This window comes from Vulpes vulpes, chromosome 8 (assembly GCF_048418805.1).
Source record: "Vulpes vulpes isolate BD-2025 chromosome 8, VulVul3, whole genome shotgun sequence".
In the NCBI taxonomy this organism is placed as follows: domain Eukaryota; kingdom Metazoa; phylum Chordata; class Mammalia; order Carnivora; family Canidae; genus Vulpes; species Vulpes vulpes.
The window spans coordinates 39961655-39989176 of record NC_132787.1 but is presented as its reverse complement, the minus strand read 5'-3'; the positions used below and the strand labels follow the sequence as shown (position 1 = coordinate 39989176).

At 41.2% G+C, this 27522-nt stretch overlaps 1 protein-coding gene across 1 annotated transcript; it reads left to right on the top strand.

Moving 5' to 3' along the window:
- Positions 1–161: 161 nt before the first annotated feature.
- Positions 162–27522, top strand: TIGAR (TP53 induced glycolysis regulatory phosphatase). The gene is made up of 6 exons (XM_025995387.2): positions 162–352; positions 10212–10249; positions 15025–15146; positions 20580–20657; positions 24275–24385; positions 25469–27522. Exons 1-6 carry the CDS (start codon positions 321–323, stop codon positions 25898–25900), a joined length of 813 nt encoding a protein of 270 aa, XP_025851172.1. The 5' UTR covers positions 162–320; the 3' UTR covers positions 25901–27522.

Below are 27522 nucleotides of genomic sequence, written 5' to 3'. Positions count from 1 at the left end.
GGCCTCCGGGGCGGGCCCCGCACGCACCTGCCGCGCGCCAATCACGGGCCTGCGCACAGGGGCGCAAGCGCCGCGGCTGGGCGGAGCCTCATCGCCCGCCAGTCTCCGCCGAGCTGCCGGCCCCCCGCCGCTCTGATTGGCCTCCCGGGGATGACGTAGGTGGCCGCCTCGGCCTATAGCAATGGAGCCGGCCGGCCGGCGGGGCTTGGCGGAAGTGGTGTGGGCGAGGTGCCCCGCAGTGCGGCGAAGCGGCCAGCGGGCGAGTGCGGAGCACGCGAGCGGGACTGGGGCCTCGCTTCCCGCGTCTGGGCGCCAGGAGGATGACGCGCTTCGCGCTGACCGTCGTCCGGCAGTGAGTACTGCCGCAGAGTGGGGGAAGAGGCCGTTGACCCCGCTCCCCTGCACCCACCCCCGCATGAACAGCATGCTGTTCCCGGGAGAGCCGGCTAGGACCCCCCCCCCCCGCATGCTGTTCCCGGGAGAGCCGGCTAGGACCCCCCCCCCCCGCATGCTGTTCCCGGGAGAGCCGGCTAGGACCCCCCCCCCCCGCATGCTGTTCCCGGGAGAGCCGGCTAGGACCCCCCCCCCCCCCGCATGCTGTTCCCGGGAGAGCCGGCTAGGACCCCCCCCCCCCGCATGCTGTTCCCGGGAGAGCCGGCTAGGACCCCCCCCCCCGCATGCTGTTCCCGGGAGAGCCGGCTAGGACCCCCCCCCCCGCATGCTGTTCCCGGGAGAGCCGGCTAGGACCCTCCCCCCCGCATGCTGTTCCCGGGAGAGCCGGCTAGGACCCCCCCCCCCGCATGCTGTTCCCGGGAGAGCCGGCTAGGACCCCCCCCCCCGCATGCTGTTCCCGGGAGAGCCGGCTAGGACCCCCCCCCCCGCATGCTGTTCCCGGGAGAGCCGGCTAGGACCCTCCCCCCCGCATGCTGTTCCCGGGAGAGCCGGCTAGGACCGCCCCCCGCATGCTGTTCCCGGGAGAGCCGGCTAGGACCCTCCCCCCCCTCCCCCCCCCCCCCCGCATGCTGTTCCCGGGAGAGCCGGCTAGGACCCTGCCCCCCCCCCCCCGCATGCTGTTCCCGGGAGAGCCGGCTAGGACACCCCCCCCCCCCCCAGCTTGCTGTCCCTGGGAGGGCCGGCTAGGACCCCCCCCCCCCCGCGTGCTGTCCCCCCGGGAAGGCCAGGTTGGACCCCTCTTGCCCCCACGCCCCGCACCGCTGAGCGAGGCTGGCCGGTCCTAAGTACAGATGGGCACACTGAGGTCTGCAGGACTAGATGGCCAAGGTGCGCAGCCGCTGGGCCGGCCGACTTAAAGCTGAAGACAACAGGCAGCCTCTTCTCTGGACTAATCTGGGCGCCGCTCTGTGCTCCCCCGTGGATCCTAAACCACTTGCTGGGTAGCTGGTCCCAGGCCGATATTTGCGTGCGGTGCCGGCCGCCTTCCGCCGGCCGCTCCTGCTGTCTCCCCGGGTTTACCGGGCGGCCAGCCGCAGGCACAGGTCTGAGATTTATTTCTTCCCTCCGGAGATTACATTGGCGGAGGAAGAGGGCCTCCGCCCCGGTGACTGTATCACCCCCAACACATTTTTATCATAACTTTACACGGTGGAACTAAAGGCTGATATGTCTGCATGTTTCTTATCGTTTTCCTTCTTTACGCTTATTGGCCGAGTGTTAATGGAAAGTGCAGTTGAGGGTGGTTAAGAGCACAGATTTTTCAAGCAAGATAGACCTGGGTTAGAATCCGGGCTCCGGCCCCGGCTCCGGGTTCGGTCTGCCTGGGAGGAGCCTCGAAACCGGGGCTTCCAATAACCGACGCAAGCTTTAGGACCTCAGTTACCCCATCTATAAAATGGGGTAGCGATAGTGCCTACCTCACTGGACTGCTGTGAGAATTAAAGGCGGCAAGGGCAGAGTGTATAGCTCAATGGAGGCGGAGAAATCTCAAGAATTGGATAACTTCTAATTCTCTAAGGATCTCTAATAAAAATGTAGTTGGTCCGCAATTTGTGTGTATAGTGTTATCAGGCCAGCACTTTTTTAAAAAGATTTATTTATGTATTTATTTATTCATGATAGATATAGAAAGAGAGAGAGAGAGAGGGGCAGAGACTCAGGCAGAGGGAGAAGCAGGCTCCATGCAGGGAGCCCGACGTGGGACTCGATCCCGGGTCTCCAGGATCGCGCCCTGGGCCGAAGGCAGGCGCCAAACCGCAGAGCCACCCGGGCTGCCCTCAGGCCAGCATTTTGAATGGGTACTGCCTGCCAGTGCACTGGGTTAAACAGATAAATAAGATACCATTTTTGACTTCTGCAGCTCGCAGGGAATACTAATAGGACTTAACCTGGTCAAGCTGGCTTTAACTATCTTTGTCCAGTTCTTTATAGGAGGATAATCTTGGGAATCATCAGAGTTAACCGTTTAGGACCCACAGGATTTTGAGGACTAAAGCAGAAATCGGGTTACTCTCTCTCTTCTCTCCTCACCCCTCCATTTTATAGGATACTTTAATGACCATTTTATGATATATTTAATTTAAGGTCATGTAGCTCACTGGTAGAGCAGGAACAAGAGCCCTCATTTTTCCAGTGTTAGAACACTTTCTGGATGCCTTGATTCAGGCAGCTGGGTATTTGACATGTAATTGAAGCTGAGAAATTGTAGGAAATCTGGTAAACCATCCCTTGAAACTTAAGGTGATGTCTATCTAGATTCTTTTTTTTTTTTTAAGATTTTATTTATTTATTCATGGGGGGGTGCGCAGAGACACAGGCAGAGGGAGAAGCAGGCCCCATGCAGGAAGATCGTGCGGGACTCGTTCCTGGGTCTCCAGGATCACGCCCTGGGCTGAAGGCGGTGCTAAACTCCGGAACCATCTGGGCTGCCACTATTTAGATTCTTTTTTTTTTTTTTTTAATTTTTTTTAATTTATTTATGATAGTCACAGAGAGAGAGAGAGAGAGAGAGGCAGAGAGAGAAGCAGGCTCCATGCACCGGGAACCCGACGTGGGATTCGATCCCGGGTCTCCAGGATCGCGCCCTGGGCCAAAGGCAGGCGCCAAACCGCTGCGCCACCCAGGGATCCCCACTATTTAGATTCTTAATGGACAGTATTTAATATGAATTTGGATTTTATCCCCTCCTTCTTAAAAAGGGCTCAATTTAAAAAATTGATTCCTTACAGGAATCCTGTGGGGAATCAATTTAGAAATCAGTCGCTGTAAATTATCGTGTACCAGGCACTATTGTTATTGGGTTCTGACAACAGTCCAGTGAGGTGAGGACTGCTCCTCAATTAGCAGGTGAGGAAACAGATGCAGAGGGCATATAACTTGCTTGAAGTCACATGGCTAGGTGGGGTACTGGGATTTCAACCAAAGAAGCATGACTCTGTAGCCCATCCTCTCAACCACTGTACTCTTATGCTTCCTATTTATTGAGTTAAAACCTAGTTGTTTGTAGATTGCTTGAATATCACTAGCCATTTTAGTGGCTACTTTTTATTTCTAATATAATTATTGGAAGAGTGATAAGAATAGTTTGCTTTGTTTTATTTGTGGGAAAGTGGAGTTTAAGTGTTGAAATAATTGGTTGGGTTATGGTTAGCTTTGTCTGGGTCCTCCCTCTTTCCCCTTCCGAGTTCTCTAAGCTAAGAAGATTCTTTCAGGAAAAGAAATGATTGCAAACTTGATTAATAATAATCACTATAGTTAAATGTAATTCAATGAAATCCACAAGATTCAGTCATTTAGCATAATATTGGGAATAGCACTGGCCTTTTCTGTTACTTGATTCTGTATAGCTAAGATAGTCAAATGCTTTGAAACTGATGGCATGATCAGTATTTTTAAAGAGATGGATAGTTTTATCGAAAAGTGTCTCTTCTGACAATGCAAGAAAGCTTGTAAAATGCAATTTAGGTTTGACCAAATCCTTTATGAATCTTGTGCTGTTACTACGTGTGTTTGCCTTCATCATGCTTGTGGGTATGTATCATTTTTGAAATAGAATATGAAGATTTCAAACTTCAAGTCTTTTAATATTGTTAAACTGTAACTGCTTATGAACTTGTGGCACGGCATTGTTGAAAACCCCAATATATATATAGATTAGCATTTCCATCACCTACACAACCGATCGAAAGGCCGCAGTTCCCTTGAAATATTGTGTGTGTTGCAATTCGTTGCCTGCAAAACCATCTCATTTCACTTCCATTTTTAGCTAGCTTTTAAAACTTAGAAAGAAATTTACTAACTAAATTAAATTTACTTTTAATGACTTAGATGATGAATTAGTAAAGTTATTGACAGCAAAACTGATTTGTTTTTCTTACGCTGCCTCTGTTGGCAGTTACTTTTTGTTGAATGCCAGTAATTGTTTTGATCATTTAGCAAGCACAATAAATAATAGGGCACCTGTAAACTTTGTAAAAAATGTAGAATGCCAGTGATTTTTAATAATACAATAATTAATGTCCAACAGCAGTCCCTCTTATAGCTGATAAAATCCTTCATTATATCATAGCTATTTTTTTTTCTCCCTTTGCCAAAAATAGTTGGATGGTGTGGCAGTGCCACTATAAAACCATCCCAGTACTGGGATGAAAATATAGGGGATTGGTATGCTGCTGTGGTATTTGTTTTCTGAGACTACCGTTGATGAATTGGAAGAACGTTTACACCTAGGACAGACGTCCTATGTAAATGAAAACATATCATGTGTTGGGTGTGTTACATTTCCCCCCCTCAATATCTAGTTAAAGTCTCTGTGTTACAAGCCCTTAAAATCTTCCATATTTTTGAATGAATTAATTGGTAGAGAGGAATTAGGATAAAGCTGTATCCATGATTAAATATCAGGTGGGGCTTTGCATTTCCATGCATACTAAAGGATACTTATTTTGAAAACATGCCCCAAACTGTACTAATTTCCTATGATTTGTCTCTGTCTTGTGGCAAATAGTACTCTTCAATTATATTTGAATTCTTTAAAAGGATATGATTGGGAAATTAAGCTTTATAAGTGACTTCTAAAGACAAGAATATAAATTAGAGCTAACAAGATAAAATCTCTTTAGAAGTGAGAAATAATATAATAACCTGCAGAATGAAAGATGGATATTTGTAGGGCCTATAAATGGCTGGTCATAAGATTTCACTTCTTGGCATAAGCATTTGGATTCTTGCAGAGTCGGGCGTTCTGTTTTGGAAGTGGATCACACCACAGATTTTGAAAATGAGTAGTGTTATTCCTGACTCCTTCAAAATATATTCCTCTGACCTTTCAGCTCTCTCCACCTTCTCTGCCGCTATCACAAGCCAAACTTTGGTTAGGGGAAGTAGATTAATAGTAAAACTATTTGAGCCACCTACTTTCCTTTCCTACTCCCAAAACAAACTTTAAACAGTTGCCTGAAGGATTTATACAAACCTCTGGATAAAGCTGATAAAAGCTGTGAAACTAAATATTTATGAAAATTTTGGCGAAAAAATTCTATTTTGAGGTTTCCTGCTCTGTAATATTTATAAAGGGATTTAAAGGCAAAAAAAATGTAGAATGCCAGTGATTTTTAATAATACAATAATTAATGTCCAACAGCAGTCCCTCTTGACTTATAGCTGATAAAATCCTTCATTATATCATAGCTATTTTTTTTTCTCCCTTTGCCAAAAATAGTTGGATGGTGTGGCAGTGCCACTATAAAACCATCCCAGTACTGGGATTCCGTTTTTTTACAGTATGACATTTTTTTTTCAGTATGACATTTTGATGATAAAATCTTTTATTCTGTATCTTATCACATCAGCTATTGAGATTGAATTAAAATCGTAAGCTATCTTTTTAGCAAGCATACCAAAAGTTATCTTTGCCGAATTTATCTGATTTGTAAAAACCTGGACTGGCAAAATTATTAAATTTCTCCTCATCTGTGATTTTAAATTTATAAAATGAGCAAGAGAGCTGTGATTGTCATAAAATAGGCAAAACGCTTTTGAGGTTTCTGTATAAAAGTAAACTTGGCATAGGGAGGGTTCTTTGAATTTTGCTGGAAATTGAATTGGCTACAAAGCTGCTATCTAAAGAGGATGTTACTTATGTTTAACAGCAGTTCTTTTATTCTTGATCTCAGCAAGAATATGAGGCTGAGGCAGGAAATGAATCGAATGTTTGGGAACCATTTCCTGTATTAGAAATGAACAATTTCTTCATCATCGCCCTGGATGCTTTATCGGTCTGACTGGTAGAGATTAACATCCTCTTTCACATCTGTTTTGTATGCTTCTGAATAAATCTTGGAGTATAAGACATTTTTAAAAATATTAACCACAACGGTGATAATACTGGCAAATCAGTAGTAAATAGGTCTGAGAAATTTCATTTGTCATGTATGTATCCTATGTTTTTTTGTTTTTTGTTTTTTTTGTTTTCTTTTTCTGTTTTGTGCAAGTCCAAATGTTTATTCTTATTTCCCACCTTTCTAAAAAGGTGGTGTTTTAAAATATTATCCTGCACCTTGCTTTTTCTCCTTAATTTATTTTGGAGATTTTTCCATATCTTTACACAAATCACTCTCTTTTTGGGGGACACAGTTACATAGTATTCCATTATGTAGATACACCACCATTTATTTGTTAGTGTAACTAGTTCCCTATTAATGGACACAGGTTATTTACCATCTTTTGCTATTAGAAATGATACTGTAGCAGATGTTGTTTTAAATATGGCTGAATGCAAGTATTTCCAGTGATAGGGTTGCTGGGTCAAAGGGCAAATAGATTTGTTATTTTGATAGGTATTTCCCCATGGCCTTCCATCGGCAGAGTATGTACACTGATGTTCTCTTATTTCCTGGGATTTTCTCCAGGTAACAAGTATGTTAGGGCGAGGCAACCTCTGGCTGTGCCTTTAAGGAGCTGTAGCCAGGGTAGACACACAACTAAAAAAAAGTTACTTAGCATACAGGTGGTAACTTAAAATAGTGGTGCTGGGTAAAATGGGAGTATAGCATTAGGATGTGTAAATAGGATAGTTAGGTGGGGAATGGTGCTGGGGAGGGAAAGCTCCCACCGGAGGTGGTTCTCTGTGTTAGGTCTTGAAGAATGAGAACATATTGGTCAAGTCCAGCAGTCTATGTTTTAATAAGCCCTCCAGGGGATTCTGACACAAATTCAAGTGTGAGAACCACTGCTCCAGGCAGAGGTTGGCAAACAACTATTTTTGTAAACAAGGGACAAGGTCCCAGGCAGAGGCCTGGGTTTGTGATTTCCTCTAAGGTCTGATGGAGTTCTTTCTGTATCTATGTAAATCAACTCCATGTGAGGACTTTTGTGTTGTTTTTTAACTAGTTCTTTATTTAAAACAAACAGAGTATGGGTGATGAGCCTTCACAGTAATCAAAGAAATACAAATTTGGATCAAATTGAGACAAACTGTTCTAGTGCCAAATTGGCACAGATGGGAAGCTCTGACATTACTAAATGTTGGGAGAGAATGTGGGATGCTGCTGGGGAATGTAAATTGCTATGACCACTTTGGTAATATCTAATAAAGCTGAATGTTTGTATACTCTGTGGCTCAGTAGAGGAAGCAGTTTAGGGTTTACAAGCCATGTACTCCGTCTGAACCACTCAATTCCACTATTATAGTGTGAAAGTAGCCATAAACAACATATGAACTATGAAGGTGTGACTAGTTACAAAAAGAGTCATTTGCCAGCCCTCGAGGGGCTCTCACACATGAGTGTGCATCAGAATCACCTGGTACGTTTATTAAGACACAGATTAACTGAGCCCCAACCTCTTGAGTTTCTGATTCAGGGATCTCGGGTGAGGCCTGAGAATTTGCATTTCCAAAAGTCCTCAGGCAAAATCAATCAGTGATGCTGATTCAAAGGCCACTTTGAGAACCACTGCCCTAGAGAACCTGATGCACTCTGTACAAACATCTTCACAGCAGCTTGGCTCTAAATTTGAAACAATGTAAATATCAACAATAGAACATATAAATACATTGTAGTAAACTGTTAAGCATATTACACAATAATGAGAATGTAAGTAGTATGCCACCCTCGCAAACAAAGAACAGAAGGAACACAGACGACTACATACAGTAAGAAGCAATTCGTTATAAAGTTCAACAACAGAGGAACTATCTATGCTATACATGGGTGGGAAAGCTATGAAAAAAGGCAAAGCAAATGGGCATCTAAACACCCAAGTAGAGCAGCCTGGGTGGCTCAGCAGTGTAGCGCCGCCTTCAGCCCAGGGTGTGATCCTGGGAAAGGGGATCGAGTCCCACATCGGGCTCCCTGCATGGAGTCTGCTTCTCCTTCTGCCTGTGTCTCTGCCTCTGTGTGTGTGTGTGTGTGTCTCTCATGAATAAATAAATAAAATCTTTTAAAAAATAATCACCCAAGTAGTGGATCCATTAGGAGTGGGAGGACATTGCGTTCAGAAAGAGACCAGGTCTAGGAGGCTGGAGGTGGTCCGTTAACTTGGATGTGGCTACCTGAATATTGGTTTTATGGTATATTATTTGTTTATGTTGTTTATTTCATGTTTACAAGATTTAAAATGCATTAAGTTGAATCTGATTGTGTAGCTCTGTCCAAAAATGACCTATAAACAGAACTATTGAGTGCTTACTAAAAGCTGAGCAGTGTTTGAACACTTTACCTGTGATGAACACTTTACTTACCTGTATTTATTCAGTTACCCCAAAAGTCCTGTTTGAAGATTTATTTATTTTTAGAGAGAGACCTAGAGTGCAGGCTCAGGTGGGGAGGGACTGAGGGAGAGAGAATCTCAGACTACCTCCTGAGTGAGCCCCTGAGATCATGACCTGAGCTGAAATCCAGTCAGATGGTTACCTGACAGAGCCACCCAGGTGCCCCAAGAGTCATGTTTAAATAGGGCTATCATTGTTTCCATTTTACCGACAAAGAACAGAGGCACCCAAGCTTAACCGAGCTCCTAAGTACATAGCCAGAGCAGTTTTGTTCTCAGCCTGCTGTATGGCAATGAAGTTTACTTGAAAGGATTTTCACCTCTCATTGACATAGAACTACATCAGTGTGGACATTTGATACCAAATGAGGAAACAACCTGATCTGAAGAAACCCATTTACTATTTTTACCTACCATTTCCAATTCTGTATCTAGTGTCTACACCAGAACAGGCCAACCTCCTTTCTCCCAGGCTGCCACCAGTCCTTTGTGTCTCTGTTTCCAGTACCTAGCACTGTACTTAGTGCATAAAAGGCCTCAAAGAATTTTCAACTCAGTTCTTGATAGCTTTTCATATATTCAGTTGTTTTTGTTGCAGGTAAACCCTGTTGTCTGCTCTTGTCTGTGTAGCAATCCCCCCTCCACGTTTTTCCCCTCCAGCCTCAATTGATGGTTATTTTGTGATAAAATGTCCAGTCTGTTCCCTCTTGTGGTTGCTTCAAAATTGGTTTGGTTTGGTTTTTTAATTCGTAAAAACCCAGTACTTAAATCTCAGTTTTTCAGCGTGGTCTGCAAGATAGTTGTCAACATTACGAAGAGGAACAGCTTGAGATCTAGGAACTAAGAGAAGCCAGGGCATCTGAAGGTTCCTGTACTTCTTTCCCACTGTGTTCAAGTTCCCTTGGGCTTGCTCATTCCAATCCAGCAACAGACAGACTCATGGTTTGCTCCTGCTGCTTGTAAAGAGTTTTAGTCAACACACTTAAACAAGATTACTTAATAAAAATTGTCTTTCTATATTGTTAATAGAATTTTTTACTTACAATTTATTTCTGATTGATCCATGATTTATACATTTTAATTTGGGGCAGTATGGAATTCTTAGCATAGATGATTGCAAATATCACTTTAGAACAAGTTTTATGTTTGCAGGTTAGATTATAAAGTACACTACAGGGGATCCCTGGGTGGCGCAGCGGTTTAGCGCCTGCCTTTGGCCCAGGGCGCGATCCTGGAGACCCGGGATCGAATCCCACATCAGGCTCCCGGTGCATGGAGCCTGCTTCTCCCTCTGCCTGTGTCTCTGCCTCTCTCTCTCTCTCTGTGACTATCATAAATAAATAAAAAAAAAAAATTAAAGTACACTACAAGATTATATGCTATTTTTGTGAGTATCATTGCCTTTCATTGATTTTTTTTTCTCATTTCAAAAATGACGTAATTTGGTAATAAAGGCTTTTCTATCCCCCCTCCCCACTCTATTTTAGTGGAGAAACAAGATTCAACAAGGAGAAGATAATTCAAGGTTAGTTTATTTTATTTTAGTTGTCTCTTTCAGTGTCAATGTGATATGTGAGTTAATCAGATTTGGTGGGGTAGGGGAGTGGACTGGGGGCAGCTATTGTGAATAGCGTTAGAGAATTAAAGTGTCATAGCCCCTAGAAATATGATCAGAACAGATGGTAACCAAGAGGGAATAAGTTTCTTAAGTGAACTGAATGTAAAGAATAGGATTCCAAGATGTTTATAGGTAGCTTCAAAGTGGCCCAGTCAGCTGATTCAGCAGTTATATTGGGTCTAGTGGTCTTAAAATATAACTGCTGTGATTTAAAATGATTTCATATTTGGAAACATGGAGTTTGCTGGCTGGTGTTAATGGAATTTTTCTGCTAAGATAGTTATTTTTAGTAGTAACAAAGAAGAGGTTTAAAAAGAATCCCTCTTCTCACACAGAATTGTTATTTTATTCTGGACAGATTCTTCCTCTCTTGTTCTGCTAATTTGGATTCAGATCTTTTAATCTCCCTCTGATCCAGTAAGTCTAGCTTTTAAAGACTATCTTGGGTAAACTCTCAGCCAGACACACTATTTCTGCACTGTGATTATAAAAACATGTAGTTTTATTTCTTTTGGTTAGGGACATCTGGAGTTCGCAGCAACTGATTTTCATACCCAGCGTGACCCATTCCCTCCTCTGAAAGCTAATCTGATGAACTTGAACCTTTGTGTTCCAGTGACATGCGCGGCCGCACCCAAATTAGCCTATGGACTTCTGTCCCTTACCACCCTGTCCTTGAGTACTGCTCACCTGTCTCCTTTTCTTTTTTTTTTTTTTTTTAACCTGTCTCCTTTTCATTAGACCTGACAGTGAAGCAAGAATTAAAGTTTTTGTGGCCATACCTGTTTTTCACATTTGTTTTGTTTTTTTTCCTGATTTTGTCAGTTAGATGCTTAGTTCTTTAAGTTACAGCATTCAAGGCTTATATATTTCCAAGGACCATTTTTGTTGCGCACCTACAGTTTTGATAGACAGTAATTTTGTTAAGTATTCAGCACCAGGTGTCTTATTACATTTCCCTTAATGATTTCTTCAGTGATCCATGAAATACTTAGAACTGTTTTTTACATTTCCAAATGACTGAGCTTTTCATTTTTGTTCTTCATCATTTATGATTGACTGCCACTTATATTTTATATTCCAACAAGCTGATTTATTTGATGATGCCTTTTTGAAATCTGTAAATATGGTCAGTGTTTATAAATCTATTGTATGCTCAAGAAAAATCTGTTTTATAATTGTTGGGCTTGGAGTTATATGTCAAATAATCGACCTCTGTTTTGCTGTTCAAATCTATGTTTTGTTAATTTTATAAATTTACTAATTTGTGTGCATGACTGAAATATCAGTTAATGGGTGAGAGTGGAATTGCCCACTGTGATGGGCAATTTATCGTTTAGTGCCTGACATCCTATCAATTTGTACTTTATGTCTGCTCTTATTATAGTTAGAGACTGTTTTATTAGGCATATATACAAATTTAAAAATTGTTCTGTCTTCCTAGTGAATTGGATCATTGATTATAGTAATCCTCACAATCCTAAGACTTTTGTCATAAAGTCTTGCATTTTTTAGTGTAATATAGCTTCTCCAGCTGTTTTGGGTTTGGAATTTGCCTGGTGTATGTTTTTCTCTTGCATTCCTTTCAGTCTTTTTGTGTGCTGATGTCTTAAGTGTTACCTCATTAATGCTTGAGGCTGATTTTGGTTCTTCTCCATCCTCCCCCCACCTTCCTTTCCCTCCTCTTCCTTCTCCTTTTTCCTCCTCCTCCTCCTTTCTTCCCTTCCCCTCCCTACTGGCTTTGGAATGATAAACTCTTTCTGTTCTTTCAATGGTTACTTTTATATTTTTACCATTCATGTCTAATGAAGTGTAATATCAATATCTCCGTTCCCCCCAAAATACAAAGAACTTACATGACTATTGCTTAGTAGCTTAGCCCTATCCTTTTTTAACCACATGACATAGGCATTATTATTTTATTTATTATTTAGATTATTAGATTGTTTGGATTGTTTAGGTATATATGTATATATATTTATATTTATATTTATATTTACCAGTTTCTTTCCTCATTTCTTTTGCATGGCAGAACTTCATTCCTGAAATATTTTCTTTGAAAGGGCCCCTAGGGCAGATTGGTTGGTGGTAAAGATAGTTTTAATTGTTTCTATTCCAGACAATTCTATTTTTATTCTATTCAACCATTTTTAGCTTAGACAATTTAGACTGACAGTTCTCTTAGCACTTGGAAGATATTATTGTGCTGTTTTTTTGGCTGCCATTGCTCTTGTTAAGAAGTCTTCTGTCAGCCAAATCATGTTCCATGCTTAGCAATCTGTCTCTCTCTGCAACTGCTTTTAAAAATCTTTTGATTTTGGTATTCTGTAGTTTCCCTTAATAGATCTAGGAGGGATTTTTTTTTTCTTTTAATTTATTCTGCTTTGTGTTTTATCTGTAGATTTATGTCTTCTGTCATTTCTGGAAAATTCTCAGCCATTTTCTCTTCATATTTTCTCTCTTCCATTTTCTTTTTTCTGGAGTTCCAGTCAGATGTATGTTAAGGAATACCAATCTCTCCTTCATGTCTCTAAGAGATGTGAGATGTGTTTCATCTCCTTTGTGCTGCATGTGGGATGATACCTCAGCCCTGTCTTTGAGTTCATTAAGCCTTTCTGTTACTAGATCTCCCTTTATCCACTGAAGGATTGTTTCCCTCTTCAGCAAATCTATTTTTCAATATTAAAAGATCTGTTTGGTTCTTTTAGAAAGCTCTTTGGTTGTTCTTGATAGCTTCTTGTTACTTACTTTTGTGATTCTGTTTTTATGTTTTATTCAGTTCATAGTCTATCTGCTGATTTCAGTGTCTGAAGTATAAATAAATAAATGATTCTGAGTCTGTTATTTGTTGTTTCTCCTTTCATTCACAGTGGATTATTTTCTTGTATGTCAAGTTTTTGACTGAACTCTTATTTGTGCTTGTTAATGGAGTGTAAATGGAGTGAAGTTAACCAAGCTGTCCTAGATTATGAAAATCGTGAGTCAACACCCAAGCTGGCAAAATTACTGAAACTACTCCTTTGGGCTCAGAATGAGCTGGACCAGAAAAAAGTAAAATATCCCAAAATGACAGACCTCAGCAAAGGTGTGATCGAGGAGCCCAAGTAGAGTCCATGCCAGGGGCCCTGCACTTCCCCGGCACAGACTCCTCAGAGCAGCTAGCTGTCTGTGACTCAGATTTTTACTGCAGTAGAGAACTCTTTTTTCCCCCTTTTCTTTCTTTCTTTCTTTTCTTTCTTTTCTTTTCTTTCTCTGTCTCTCTCTTTTTCCTTCCTTCCTTCCTTCCTTCCTTCCTTCCATCCTTTCTCTTCTCTTCTCTTCTCTTCTCTTCTCTTCTCTTCTCTTCTCTTCTCTTCTCTCTTTTCTTTCTTTCTGACTCGGCATCTTTTTTAAAGGGAAACGTGGCCCTTTTAAGTGCTGGAAACCGAGCACTGAATGGCACTGTCTCTTTGGCAGTGCGGTGCAGACTCTGCTTCGGCTTGCTCTGAAGGCAAGGTGGGGCAGCAGGCGCTCCTGCTGTTTGGCCCCTGAAGGATCGCACCCCCATGGAGTGCTCGGTTAGGAGGGGATATTGTTGAACTGAGGCCTCCCACTCAAACCTACGAAAAGCACTGATCATTATTTTGCTTTGTTAGCTTATAGGCAGAACATATGTTTTCTCAGATCTCCCAAGACTCGTCAGGCCTTTGTGGAGAAGTTTTCTCTTACCCCTTGGTTTTTTGTTTTTGTTCTTTCATAGGAAAGACTATATAAATTTGTAAATCCTAAAAAAAAAAAAAAAAATCCCGTTGGAATGGAAACTTGTTAGTGTGTATTTAGTCAGATTTGCTCTGAAGTGAATTTGCATTTGATTTTACTACTGACCTTAGACTACACTAGCTTTCTTAGAGGATCTTTTGCTTCTGGGAGTGGTGAGTTCAGTCCACCTACCTTGCTGTGCCATGCAGCGAGACTCCCCCCAACCCCGCGTTTGTGCTGATACCCTGGCAACTCCATTTTTTTAGTGTTAATATTCAGGTTTCAGCTCCAGGTATTTTGGTGGCTTTGCTTTTCCTCTTAGAGATTTTCCTTAGACCTTGTGAGCAACACACACACACATGCATTTAGTTCTTTTGCAATAAGAGGACCCTTTGGAATGTTTAATCAGACATTAAATGTTTATTTAACATTAAGAAATGTTAACCTTGAAATGAAGGTTCCAAAGTTTTTTTGTTTTGTTTTGTTTTTTAAAGAGAAGGAAGGAAGGATGAAAGGAGCCAAGGATGAGGGGAAATAATACAATATTGCACATTTGGGCAGTGGAGATAAAGAAGGGCAACTTTTTAGGTGAGGATCCTACCTTTGAAATGCAGCACCTGGTTTGAGAACTTAAGATCAGAGCCAGCATTAATAAAATACAGCTAATGAAATGGTGAGCAGACATGAGAGAGGGGAGAGCTGGAGACAACTGAATTCTCATCATCGAGTTCCCACTAGACATTCTTTTGGGAAACATTTGAATACCTGAGCCTTTATGGGATTATAGCTTAATCTTACTTGCTTGAAAAGTTATATAGAAAAGTACCCAAGGAAATCTTTTAATAAAATGTAGATAAATTCTGTTTATATTTTTTTACATGTGATTTATTTGCATGTATTGTATTTATATTTGAATGTTACTGTTCCTTCTCTTACTACCACAGGACAAGGAGTAGATGAGCCCCTTTCAGAAACTGGATTTAAACAAGCTGCTGCTGCTGGCATATTTCTTAATAATGTGAAGTTTACTCATGTTTTCTCCAGTGACCTCATGAGGACAAAGCAGGTATGTTTGAAGTCAAGGTTTTCTTTAGAGTTAAAATCTCCGTGGCTATTACCTTGAAAACTGCTTCCAGAGTCTGTAGGAAATTCAGTCACATGCAGGTACCATCTCCAATCCTCTTCTTCCTCCACCAACAGAACTTTCTTTTCATCATACTTTGTACTTTTATTTTGGTAATTTTTAAATTAAAGTAGATTGGGGAAAATGTCTAACAAAATATCTTTAAAAAGATAAGGTTAATGAGGAAGAGTCAGCAGAAACACCAGATGGGGGAATTTAACCCATTACAAACATCAAATGTTGGCATCCAGACACTGTTAAAAAAGCAAACAACTATGTAACTGTAAAGAAATAAAAGACATGTTTAGAATATCTTTAAGGAACAGATTACTATAAAAATGACCCCAGTGAATTAAAAAGGAACCAAATAAATGTCTAAAGACTCAGTGGAGGGAATAATTGCCCATGAGGGAATAACAGGGTTGGAATATAGTCACCCTGCATAAGCAACTAGAGAAACAGGGCAAAATTTGTGAAACAGCTGTTTGCAGACATTGGACTTTAGACAGTGTGGGCCTGTGATCCCCAAATGAGGTGAACCCTTGGATTGCCCTGGTGTTCCACCTGAAGCAATTTCCCAGTGCTGCTTGGAGAAGGCAAATAGAGCCAGTAATCTCAGTGAGTTGAAGAGATATGCTTGGAATTTGGGGAGATTAAGTAAGGATTGTGGGACAGAGTGCTGGAAGAGGGAGCTGCATAGGGAAAGAACTCTAGAAATACCTATAGGGATCCCCTGAAATCTTGGTGGACTAGACTCTGCATATGCGTAGGTGAAAATGCATGAAGCCAGATATAAAACATAACTGCTAGGGAGAGAACAATTGCTCTCCCTAGAGGAGCCAGAAGCCAGTCAGTTTCAAGGGCTCACACAGGTTGGGACTGATTTGAGTTCCTACCATGCAAGTTGGAGAGATTTTGTTAGATCACACCTGAATAGTGAGGCTGGTCTGTGCTCAAAGGAACAAAATGAGGAAAAAAATAGAAGATATAAAAAGAACCAAATTCATCTTCTTGAGCTAAAAAATATATATAGTATTCTGAAATGAAAATTTCACAGGAGGGGATTACCAGCAGATTAGACACTGATAAAGAAGAGGTCAATGAACATGAAGTCATAGAAACAAATTACAAAATTAAAGAAGAAAGAAGACTAACAATGGAAAAATGGGGGCACCTGAGTGGTACAGTTGGTTAAGTATCTGATTCATGATTTTGGCTCAGGTCATAATCTTATGGGTCATGGGATTGAGCCCCTTGTCAGGCTCTACACTGAGGGAAATCTGTTTGAGATTCTCTCCCTCTGTCACTTCTCCCATTCATGTATACTCATGCTCACATGCATGTGTTCTCTCTTTCTCACTCTCCCTCAAATAAATAAAATGATCTTTAAAGGAAAATGAAGAGTTTCAATTGAGAGACCTGAAATAGGCCCATACTAATATGGTCAGGTTGTTGTAGATTATTTTTTCCATTGGTTTGTTGTTTTGTTGTTGTTTTTGTCATTGGTCTTTTTGAGTCCTCTTTTTATTATTTTTAAAGGAGTCTGACTAAAGGTTTTATTGATCTTTTTTTCAAAGAATCAGCTCTTGGTTTCATTGATCTTTTCTATTCTTTTTTAGTTTCTACTTCATTTATTTCTGCTCTTTATTATAATTTTCTTCCTTCTGCTGGTTTTAGGTTTTGTTCAAGTTCCTTTAGGTGTAAGTTAGTGTTTATCTGAGATTTTTTTGCTTCTTGAGGTAGGCCTGTATTGCTATAAACTTCCCTCTTAGAGTAGCTTTTGCTGTGTCCCATTGTGTTTTCATTTTAATTTGTTGGACCATTGTGTTTTCATTTTAATTTGTTTCCATGTGGTTTTGATTTGTAGTTCCCTGATGATGAGTGATGTTGAGTATCTTTTCATGTGTCTGCCATCTGGATGTCTTTTTTGGAAAAGTGTTCATGTCTTTTGCCCATGTCTTAACTGGGTGGTGTTTTGGGTGTTGAGTTTGATGAAAGTTCTTTTGTAGATTTTGGACATTAATCCTTTATCAGATATGTCGCTTGCAAGTATCTACTCCCATTCCATAAGCTCCCTTTTAGTTTTGTTGATTGTTTCCTTTGCTGTGCAGAAGCTTTTTATCTTGATGAGTCCCAGTAGTTCATTTTGTGGGTTCTTCATGTCTGATTGATTCTTTTTTTTTCTTGGTGTTTAAGGGTCTCACTGATGTCCTCCGCTCTTTTCTCAACTCCAGGGAGTATCTATTTGAGCATTACTCTAAATTCTCTATCAGACATATTACTTCTCTCCATTTCACTTAGGTTTCTTGCTGTGATTTTGGGGCATATTCCTGTCTCCTCATTTTTGTAACTCGCTGTGTCTGTTTCTGTGTGTTAGGAAAGTCAGTGATGTCTCCTGCTCTTGAAAGTAGTGGCCTTATGAAGAAGTCCTATAGTGCCCTGCGGTGCAGTGTGCCCTGTTCATTGGAACCTGGCGCTTCAGGGGTGTCTCCTGTGTGATGTTGTGGCTGAGCGACTTTGCTTTCGGTCTAATTGTGTACAGAGGTTCTCTTTGTCGTGGGCGGGGTTTGGTCCCTGTGATGTTAGGGGGCCCTTCTGGGGCTACCATGGGCTAGAGGTGAGTCTGAACTGGGATTTGCTGAGACAGCACTAAACTGCAGGGCAGTTGCCCTGTGTTGTCCCCAAGAAGTTTTCACTGATGGGCAGGGCCTGCAGTCTGACTCCTGTGTGGGGTTAGTTTTTCCTCTCCCAGGGCAAGAGTCACTTTGGAGTGGTACCGGCCACTGTAAGGGCTACTTGCACATGGCCAGGCCTGTGACACCACCGTGTATGGGCTAGGTCAACAGTGTAGTGGAGGGAGGGGGTGGTCCATGAGGTGCTGGAGGGCAGGGTGGCATTGTTAACAAGTTAGGTAGTGAATGTCTGCCTCACTGATTCCTATAGGCAGCCATGTGTTTATGCTGTGGGGCAGGGGAGGGAAATGATGCGTGTCAGCTCCCTTGTTCCCAGAGGAGTCTCCTGTGACTGCTGCCCCTCTGGACATGCTCTGAGATGAGTGAATAACTCTCCCTCCTGCATGCCCCAGGAATTTTTTAAAAAAGGTTTTATTAATTTATTCATGAGAAACACAGAGGCAGAGGGAGAAGCAGGCTCCCCGTGGGGAACCAGATGCAGGACTAGATCCCGGATCCGGAATCCCCAGACAAAGGCACGCTCAACCACTGAGCCACGCAAGAGTCCCCCCAGGCATTTTTCAAACTGCTGCTTCTGTGCCGTATCTTGTTGAGCAGTTTGTTGTGCTGTTTCTTAGAGGACTTGGACTCAGCTTTCTCTTGCCCTCCAGGCTCTCCCAGAGCCAAGCCTATTGATTTTTTAAATTCCAGGTTTTAAGTCCCGCTGATAGTAAGAACTCACAAAATTTGGACTCTCTGGTTTTCAAAGCCAAATGTTATGGGGGCATTTGTCTTCCCTATGCAGGCTTCCCTATGTGAGGATCTGTTTCTCTTCTCCAGGCCTTTGGTTCCTTCCCTCCTGCACATAGCCTGTAGGTCTATTTAGGTCCCCATCACGTCTCTGCCTCTCCTACTGTCTTCAGTGTGGCCTCTTCCTCTACCTTTAGTTGTGGAATTTGTTCTGTCAGTCTTTGGGTCATTTTCAGGGTTACTTACACTGATGTGAATGTTGCCTAATATATCCCTGGGAGGTGGTAAACTTAGGTTCCTCCTACTCCACCATCTTCCCTGAGTCCAAATCTTTTTTTATCAATTGGGTTTTGACAAAGGTATGAAGTAATCCAGTACTTGAAAGGTACTCTTTTCAATGAAAGGTGCTGAAATAATGGACTACCCATATGGAAAAATATGAAATTTTGGCCTTTATCTCATACAGCACAATGTAATAAACAGATTAAAAATATGAGAGTTTAAAAGAAATGAAGAACATGATAAGGTCTAGTGTCCTCAGAATGAGAAAGGGATCAAAGAAGTCATAGTTGATTTTACAGAACTGTTGGAAGATCATATTATCAGATCTGGGATGGGTGATAAATCCCAGTCAGAATAAATAAAAAGAAACCCATATCTACACTTAAAATAACAAAATTGCAAAACTCCAAAGAATAAGGACAAACATCATCCACTAATGGACTATCAACAAACTTGTCAGTATCAGTAATATATATAGATTTTTAATGTACCGAGCGATAATAGAGACTAACCTAGAATTTTATACCCAGCAAAACATTTTCTAGAGTGTAGGTGAAGACCTATTTCGGATGAACAGGTTATAAAGAAACTTTGAAAGGGTAATTGAAGAGGGAGAATAATAACCAGAAGGGAGCTCTGGTTTCAGAAAAGATTGGTGAGCACACACAGTGGTGAAAGTAAAGATCAATGTGAACAAACATTAACAGCAGACAGCCATAATGATGATAATGTTTAATTTGTGTGGAAAGGATTAAAAAACAAGGCAAACTGTGGACTTAAATTATCTTTATGGATTTGCAAATACAGTGTCGGTTGTCAGTCACACCAGGAGAGAAGGGAACATGAACAAAAATGAGCCTAAATAAAAGACAACATAACAGCTGTAGGAGTTCTTTGATAACTGGTCACCAGACATGGACTTTAAAATAACCGTTGAAGGGCACCTGGGTGGTTCAATGATTGAGCATCTGCCTTCAGCTCAGGTCGTGATCCCGGGGTCCTAGGATTCAGTCCTGCTTTGGGCTCCCCACAGGGAGCCTGCTTCTCTCTCTGCCTGTGTCTCTCATGAATAAATTAACAAAATCTTTAAAAAATAAAATAGAATATTGAGTGCATAGATTAAAAAATGACATTGAAAATTACAGTAGAGAACTGGAAGTGACGTACAAGAACCAAACTCGGATTCTAGAACTGAGGAAAACATAACTGAAATTAAGACTCAGTAGATGGGTTTAACAGCAATTTAAATTGCTGCACCTGAATGGAGAATTAATGAATTGGAACCTTTTCTGTAAAGGACCAGATAGTACATATTTTAAGTTTTATGGGTTACATGGTCTCCATCACAATTGTTCAACTCTGCTGTTGTATGATGAAAGCAGCCACAAACAATACATAAGTGGCTGTGTTCTAATAGATCTTCATTTACAACAAGCCATGGTCTGGATATGGGCTGCAGTTTGCTGACATCTGAACTAGAAGACAGTATTTCCTTAGAAGGAAATACTCAAATCCATGTGAAGAGACAAAGGGTGAACAGCACAGAAGAGAGGCAACTTTCACAAAGGAAAATTATTCCTAGTTCTTTTAAATTTTACTATGATGTATTTTGACATTTTGGCCAGAATGACTATTGTTTTGAGAAAAGAAACTGTTGTCTTTCCATTTTCAGACTGTGCGTGGGATTTTGGAGAAAAGCAAAGTTTGCAAAGATTTGACAGTAAAGTATGATCCAAGACTTCGAGAAAGAGTAAGTAATAACTTACACATATTCTTCACCAAAAATTATGAGTAAACCACCTCAGTTTATCTGGTGCATTCTTGATAGGGATGTGGAATCAGCTAACATGTTAAGAACCTGCTATGTGAGATTGGCTGTTACATATGCTCATAGATAGCATCTTATTTAATTATTAAATGTGTGTGAGGTAGGCATCCTAAATTATAAAAGCAAGATCTGTTCATTAAGAACTAGTAGAGAAGAGTTTGAGGTAAAAGTACAAAGTTCTCTTCTCAGCCTCCATGTCCTACTTCCTGATTTTAAGCTTTAGTAGACTCTCTTATGTATCAGAAATGAATTTTGCTGAAATAGTGATTTAGCTAAAGCCATACCTCAATTTCAGATCTGAGATTTGATCCCAGACCTCCTCCTAGAGCAGTAGTTTTGCTCTGCAATGCAGGCCTGTAAGCGGGCTAATGTCCCTGGCAGCCCTATGATTTCTTCTGTACCTGAATGGAAGTATCGAATGGCTAGGGCATCTTTAAAGAATTGCTTTTCAGACTTGCATGTGTTCTCTCTCTATTCTTGTCCAAAATATATGCTAGAGTTCCTCAGAGATCCTGCTTGGAAAGGCTCACTCTGTGCCTCTGAACCAAACAAGCATTGTGAGTTCAGGGGTGGGGCGCTGAATGAGCCCTGTCATCACAAAGTAGGGAGAGAGCATTGTCATTGGATGGGCTGGCTGTTCTCACTCTGCTCTCTCTCCCTCAGTAGCATCCTCTCCTGTGATTTCAATTGATTTCCATATATTTATATATATTTTAGCTTGGATCTCTTGCCTAAGCTCAGATATCAAACTACCTACTTTTTATTTCTGCATGTGTGCCCCACAGCTACTTCCAGCTCAGTGGAACACCCCACCTTTCCTGGAACTGGCTCCTGCTTTACCCAATTCCTCAAACCACACATTCTTGACTTCCTTGCCTCCTACCATCTTGTCACTTTTGCTGTTGTGTAGTAGTTCCTGAACCCTTGTCCCTCTGCCAACCCACTGCTGCCATCCTAAACTGCATCTGGTGTTCTCTGTCACCTAGATCACCGGGAACAGTGATTCTCCTGTCTTTGGACTGGTGCTTGCTTTTCTAATCTCATCTTCATGCTGCTGCCAGAGTACTCTTTGGAAAACGTGGTTGCTACGTACCTGTGTAAAACAGTTCACTGCTTCTGTTCTACCTTCAGGAGCCCGTCCAAGCTCCAGCTTGGCTTATCAGCTGTAGGATATGATCTGTTGCCTCCATCTGTCTTCTGCCTCCTTCCTCTCTCCTGTGCTTGATGCCCAGCCTTAATAATATTAGCCAGCATTTGCACAGCGCTCCCCACCCTCTGGCCCTGCTCCAAACCCTGCGGGTTTGTTAATCTTCACAGCATGCTGATGTTGTGAAGATTTAGAAACCTGTTTTTACAGTTGTAGAAAGCAAGGCACACCGAGGTCAAGTCCATGCCCAGAGTCCTAAGGCCAGTACATGGCACAGCTCAGATTCAAATTAAGACCATGTGGCCCTGGGTTCCATGTTCTGGACCACTGGTGATAGGCCTCTCATGGATCTTCTCAGTGTTGCCCAAACACCTTGTGCTCCTGCCTCACTGAACTTCCGAATCTGTGCTCCACTCTATCTGGAATACATACTCTCCAAACCTGGCTGGCTTCCATTCCAACCCCAGGGCTTTGGCTTCTGCAGCCCCGCAAATGCAGATTAGCCATCTCTGCTGTGTGTGTCTGTGTCCAGTAGTTCTTTCCATTACGACATTCTTCCCCTACTGTTCTAGGGTAGTACCCCACCACCCTGCAGTCTCAGCAAGGATGGGGAGCTGCAGACTCCTGGTCTCTTCTCTGCTCTGGCCTCATGGCCCGATGTGTTTCAGCATAGCATTTGGAATATTTAATGAATGGATGTCTCCATTCCTGAGAAAACAAACCAAGTAATTTTTAACATTCTCCTTTATGATAGAGGTTGTTCCGGTTATGAGGCTGAAAGTCTTTGAACTTGAGAATTGGAAGAGCATCTGACAAATGTGCATATGGTCTTAGAAAAAAATAACATTTAGTTGTTGGACTTCTGTCTGGTGGTGGTAGAATTTTAGGGGCATCATCAGTGTAAGCCATAAGCAATGATGCATCTCTATAAAGATTTTATTATGCAAGTAATCTGTTATCATTGTAAGGAATTAAAAGTAAGAACAGTTTGGGGAAAAACACAGTTAAAATGTCTACCATGCACAAATACTGTGAACATTTTGGTATGTGTTCTCTTGACTTCTTTTCATGTTCATCTGTTAGTCTATCAGTCTATCTGATTGTGTTCACATTTTTCTAAATGTACCTCTGTGTTTTTTTTTTTTTTTTTTTTAAGATTTACTTATGTGTTTTAGAAAGAGTGAGAGGGAGCAAGCACAAGTGGGAGGAGTGGCAGAGGGAAAAGGAGAGAATCTCAAATAGACCCCCTCCCTCCCACTGAGTGTGGAGCCCAACACAGAGCTCAATCTCATGACCCCAAGATCATGATTTGAGGTGAAACCAAGAGTCAGACACTCAGCTGACTAAGCCACCCAGGCACCTCTATATGTGTTGTTTTTTAACTAGCTTTTTCCTCTGTTTTTCAGTGCTAATAAATATACATGGATATGATCACTTAGTGACTGTATTATTCCAATACATGGATATTACATAGCTACTACTGGTGGATACCTAGGTTGTGACTAGATTTTCTACTAATGTAAATAATGTTAAAATAAACCTCTTTGTAATCAATTCTGTATACACCTAATACGTTTCCTAGAAGTGGAATTGGTGAATATATACTTTTTTTAAAGCCTTGTATATTGCTAAATTTCCTTTCAGAAAAGTTGTGCCAGTTTATACTTCCACGAATAAGATAGGAGAAAGTTTTTCTCATGTAAACTCTAGCTGTTGGTAGTCTTCTTGGTCCTCTAGTTTAATAGCACCTGCAAGGTGCCATCTTAATTTTCACTTTTATGGATTCTTGGTGAGGTAGATATCTTGTGTTTTTTTTGTCATTTGTATTTCTTTTGTGACTTCTGTGTCCTTTGCTATGGCTCAGTCTTTATCAATCTAAAGAGCTAATGAGCTTTGAAAACACACATATATGGGTTTGAATTTCAACTTTGCTGATTTTGGGAATACAGGCCAGTTGCTTAACCTCTCTGAAACTCTGCTTTCCCATTTATAGATATAGAGATGAAAATACCCATCTCACAGTGCTGTTATTAGGATCAAATGAGACAGTATGTATGAATGTGAAGTGGCTGACTTGGTGTGCTTCACATATTAGTCTGTGGCCCTGCAGTCTGTGCAAATCTCTGTATTTGTCCAGTAAAGCTCCACCCACCATCTACTTGAGTGTGTTCCATAGAACCTGTCTGGACACAGTGTACAATGTAAGATGTTAACTGAATTTTCTAGGGTTTGCAGCCTCTACGGAGTATGTTCTCATTATCAGTTTAAAAATAAAGTGAGTGGAAGGAAACCAAGTGTCTTGCCAGAGTGCTCCAGTTTTTGCCACAAGCATGTACTCAGTTGTCTTTTTACAAATTCATTTGAGGCACTTTTGTCTATTTGGCCCTTGCAGAAATATGGGGTTGCAGAAGGCAAGGCCCTAAGTGAGCTAAGGGCAATGGCCAAAGCAGCTGGGGAAGAATGCCCTGTATTCACACCACCTGGAGGAGAGACCTTAGACCAGGTGCGTAGCCCGGGGTGAGTTGCTCCGTGGATGAACTTGCCAACATCAGAGTAGGTAAAATTGGGTTTCTTTTGTAAATGGGATGTCTCTAAATCTTAGCTAAGCAGTTTGAAAGTTGTCTGGTTCATAAAACAACTCTGCACAGTGTGTTCATTTTTCCTTTTTAAGCTGTCTTTCTTATTTGCTCTTAAGTTGGCAGTCATTGCCAATACTGGATTTTTTTTTTTAAATTTTTATTTATTTATGATAGTCAGAGAGAGAGAGAGAGAGAGAGAGAGAGGGAGAGGCAGAGACACAGGCAGAGGGAGAAGCAGGCTCCATGCACCGGGAGCCTGATGTGGGATTCGATCCCGGGTCTCCAGGATCGCGCCCTGGGCCAAAGGCAGGCGCTAAACCACTGCGCCACCCAGGGATCCCCCCAATACTGGATTTAAAGTACGTGTGTTATTAGATGATTCTTGAAGAAAAGTCTTTGAATCTGAAGCAGTAACTTTAGCAGTGGTAGTGGTAGGCAGGAGAGCGAGTGCGGTGCTGCTCAAGGAGAGTGGGAGGCAAAACAGTTCAAAACTCGAAATCTTCAGGCCTCTCCTCTCTCATCTTTCACTCTGTAAGTGACCTCATCACCACACTTGCATTTCGTTGGAGTGTTCTGCTTTTAGATTGCATTATTGGGGATTTTCCCCCCCTATTTTTTATTTTCATAATTTTCTTGTAAAGGCGATTAGCTCAGTAAAGGCAAGATTTTTTATCCTTGTTGGTGGTTGCTCTAACCAGACTGATTGCTCTAGATGTAGTTTCATAGTTAACACTCTTATGGGCTTCTTTTTTACTTGTAAATTGCCCTAACTAGATTGTAAGTGCTTTGAAGGAAAGAATTAGAAATTGTGTCTTACTCTTCTTTGTTCCCCAATGTGCTTCCATCACTCCAGAAATATGGTAGAGGCTTTTACTGCTGATCAATTAACAAACAGAATTCTGCTTATGTCATCCCTACATTGACATATTCGAAAAATCCAGTCACTTGTGTTTTATGTTTATGTTTTAAGGCAATCATTAATGTCACTTTAATTTCTTCTCTTGTAGGTGAAAATGCGTGGAAAAGACTTTTTCGATATTCTCTGTCAACTGATCCTGCGAGAAGCGAGTCAAAATGAACAGTGTTCCCAAGGAGCTCCAAGCAACTCTCTAGAAACTTCTCTAGCAGAGATATTTCCTTTAGGAAAAACGTGTGCCCCTGAATCTAATTCAGACAGTGCTGCACCAGGATTAGTCGCCAATGTCTTAGTTGTTAGTCACGGCGCTTACATGAAAAGCCTGTTTAATTATTTTCTAACTGACCTTAAGTGTTCCTTACCCACAACTCTGAACAAATCCGAATTTATGTTGGTCAGTCCCAATACAGGGATTAGTCTCTTTATCATAAACTTTGAGGAAGGAAGAGAAGTGAAGCCAACAGTTCAGTGTGTTTGTATGTACCTACAGGATCATCTGAATGGAGTGACCGACACTCACTAAAATGTAAATTGACATCCAAATCTAGCAATTTTGAACTTTTGAGGGAGTGCCTTTGGCTTTATTTCCATCCTCTGCTAGTGTTGACTTGGAAACAGTTAAAAAGCAATTACAGCAGTTATAAAGGTTGAATGGAATCATGGCCACAGAGAACACTAATGGAAACCACTTAGGATTGACTTATTTTGTCTTGAGTACAGTTGGCATTTTCCAAAGTAATTTTACTGCCCTGTTCAGTTACGTCTCTGGATTGTAAATGAATTGAGGAATTCAGTATTGCAAATTGAGGGATTCACGACCTCATAACTATGTTTTTTCGTTTTCTTTATGTTGATACTTTAATATCTGAAAAATCTAGCCTATTCTATTGGCTCTTGGTAAGATGCTGTATGTTTTTTACTATATCACCCAGTGCTTTAAAAGAAGGAAAAGAAGGTACTATTTATAATCCCCATTGAATATTTATAGTGAGAACATATTGTATTTTAGAAGTCCTTTAAATTAAAAATTCTTAACCATCCTCAGTTTTATATAAAGCAAAATGACACTAAAATTTTTAATATAGAAATCAACTTGAAATTTTTTACTGTAGAGGGTTTGAAATGTGGATGAATGGATATTATGGTTGCAGGTTTTTCTGGTGAGGAAGAATGGAAAGCATCATTTGACTAAGAAACATTAAAGAATCTCTTTTCAAAAGAAGATAAAAGAGCAGGTCTTTCTCATCTGATTTATAGGCTGAAGAGTTTAGTTTGGGGAAGGTTCTAAAGTCAGTAAGTGGTTACTGGTGTACTACATGGTAACCTCAGAAGGAAGGGGGGGATGCTTCCTTGGAAAGAACCTTGTTCTGATAACCTCACTCCTCAACTGTGGGTTTGTGTGGTAGGTACAGTTGCCTCTCTTTTCCACCAGGTGGCACTGGAGAAAAGGGATTTTGGTTAACTGAATTTCGTACACAAGGTTGGCCCCTCAAAAATCGTCTAAATGAGTGTTTTCCATGTAGTTTGCTTTTAAGTTATCATGCTGATGAATGCTGTGAGTCTCACCTTACAAGAGTATTAATACTAAAGCATGTCAGTTAAGGCCAAAATCACATATAGTCAAAATTTACTTTGGACAGCTTGTCAGTCATGTGTAAAGTTAACCTGTGTGTCCATCCCTGCTCCTTGCCTGCCAGTGCTGGAAGAGAGCACGTGGTTGAGCACTAGAGCGAGGACTCCACAAGTGAGAACTTGAAAGGGGAATTGAAAAGGAAGAATTCTCACCATCCAGAAATAATTACTTTCCCTTCTGCCTTTAAAAAAAAAATTTTTTTTTTAAAGAAGTAACACGTTGAGATGTAAGTGAAGTTCCTTTAACTAGTTCCCACAGTGCTATGCCCCTCTTGTACTCTGCAGAGGCCACTACCATGGTGCGTCTATATGTATTTTCATCCATTCTTGACGATTTACCTAGGATCATAAGACAATGGTATTGCTTCAGTGTTTTTTAAAACGTACCTAAATATCATCAATCTGTACTCTTTATTTTCACTTATTATATCATGCAGTTCTATCTATGTTGGTATGTATGGATGTACTTATTATCACTGTATTCTGTTAAATAAACATGGCACGTTTTGTTCA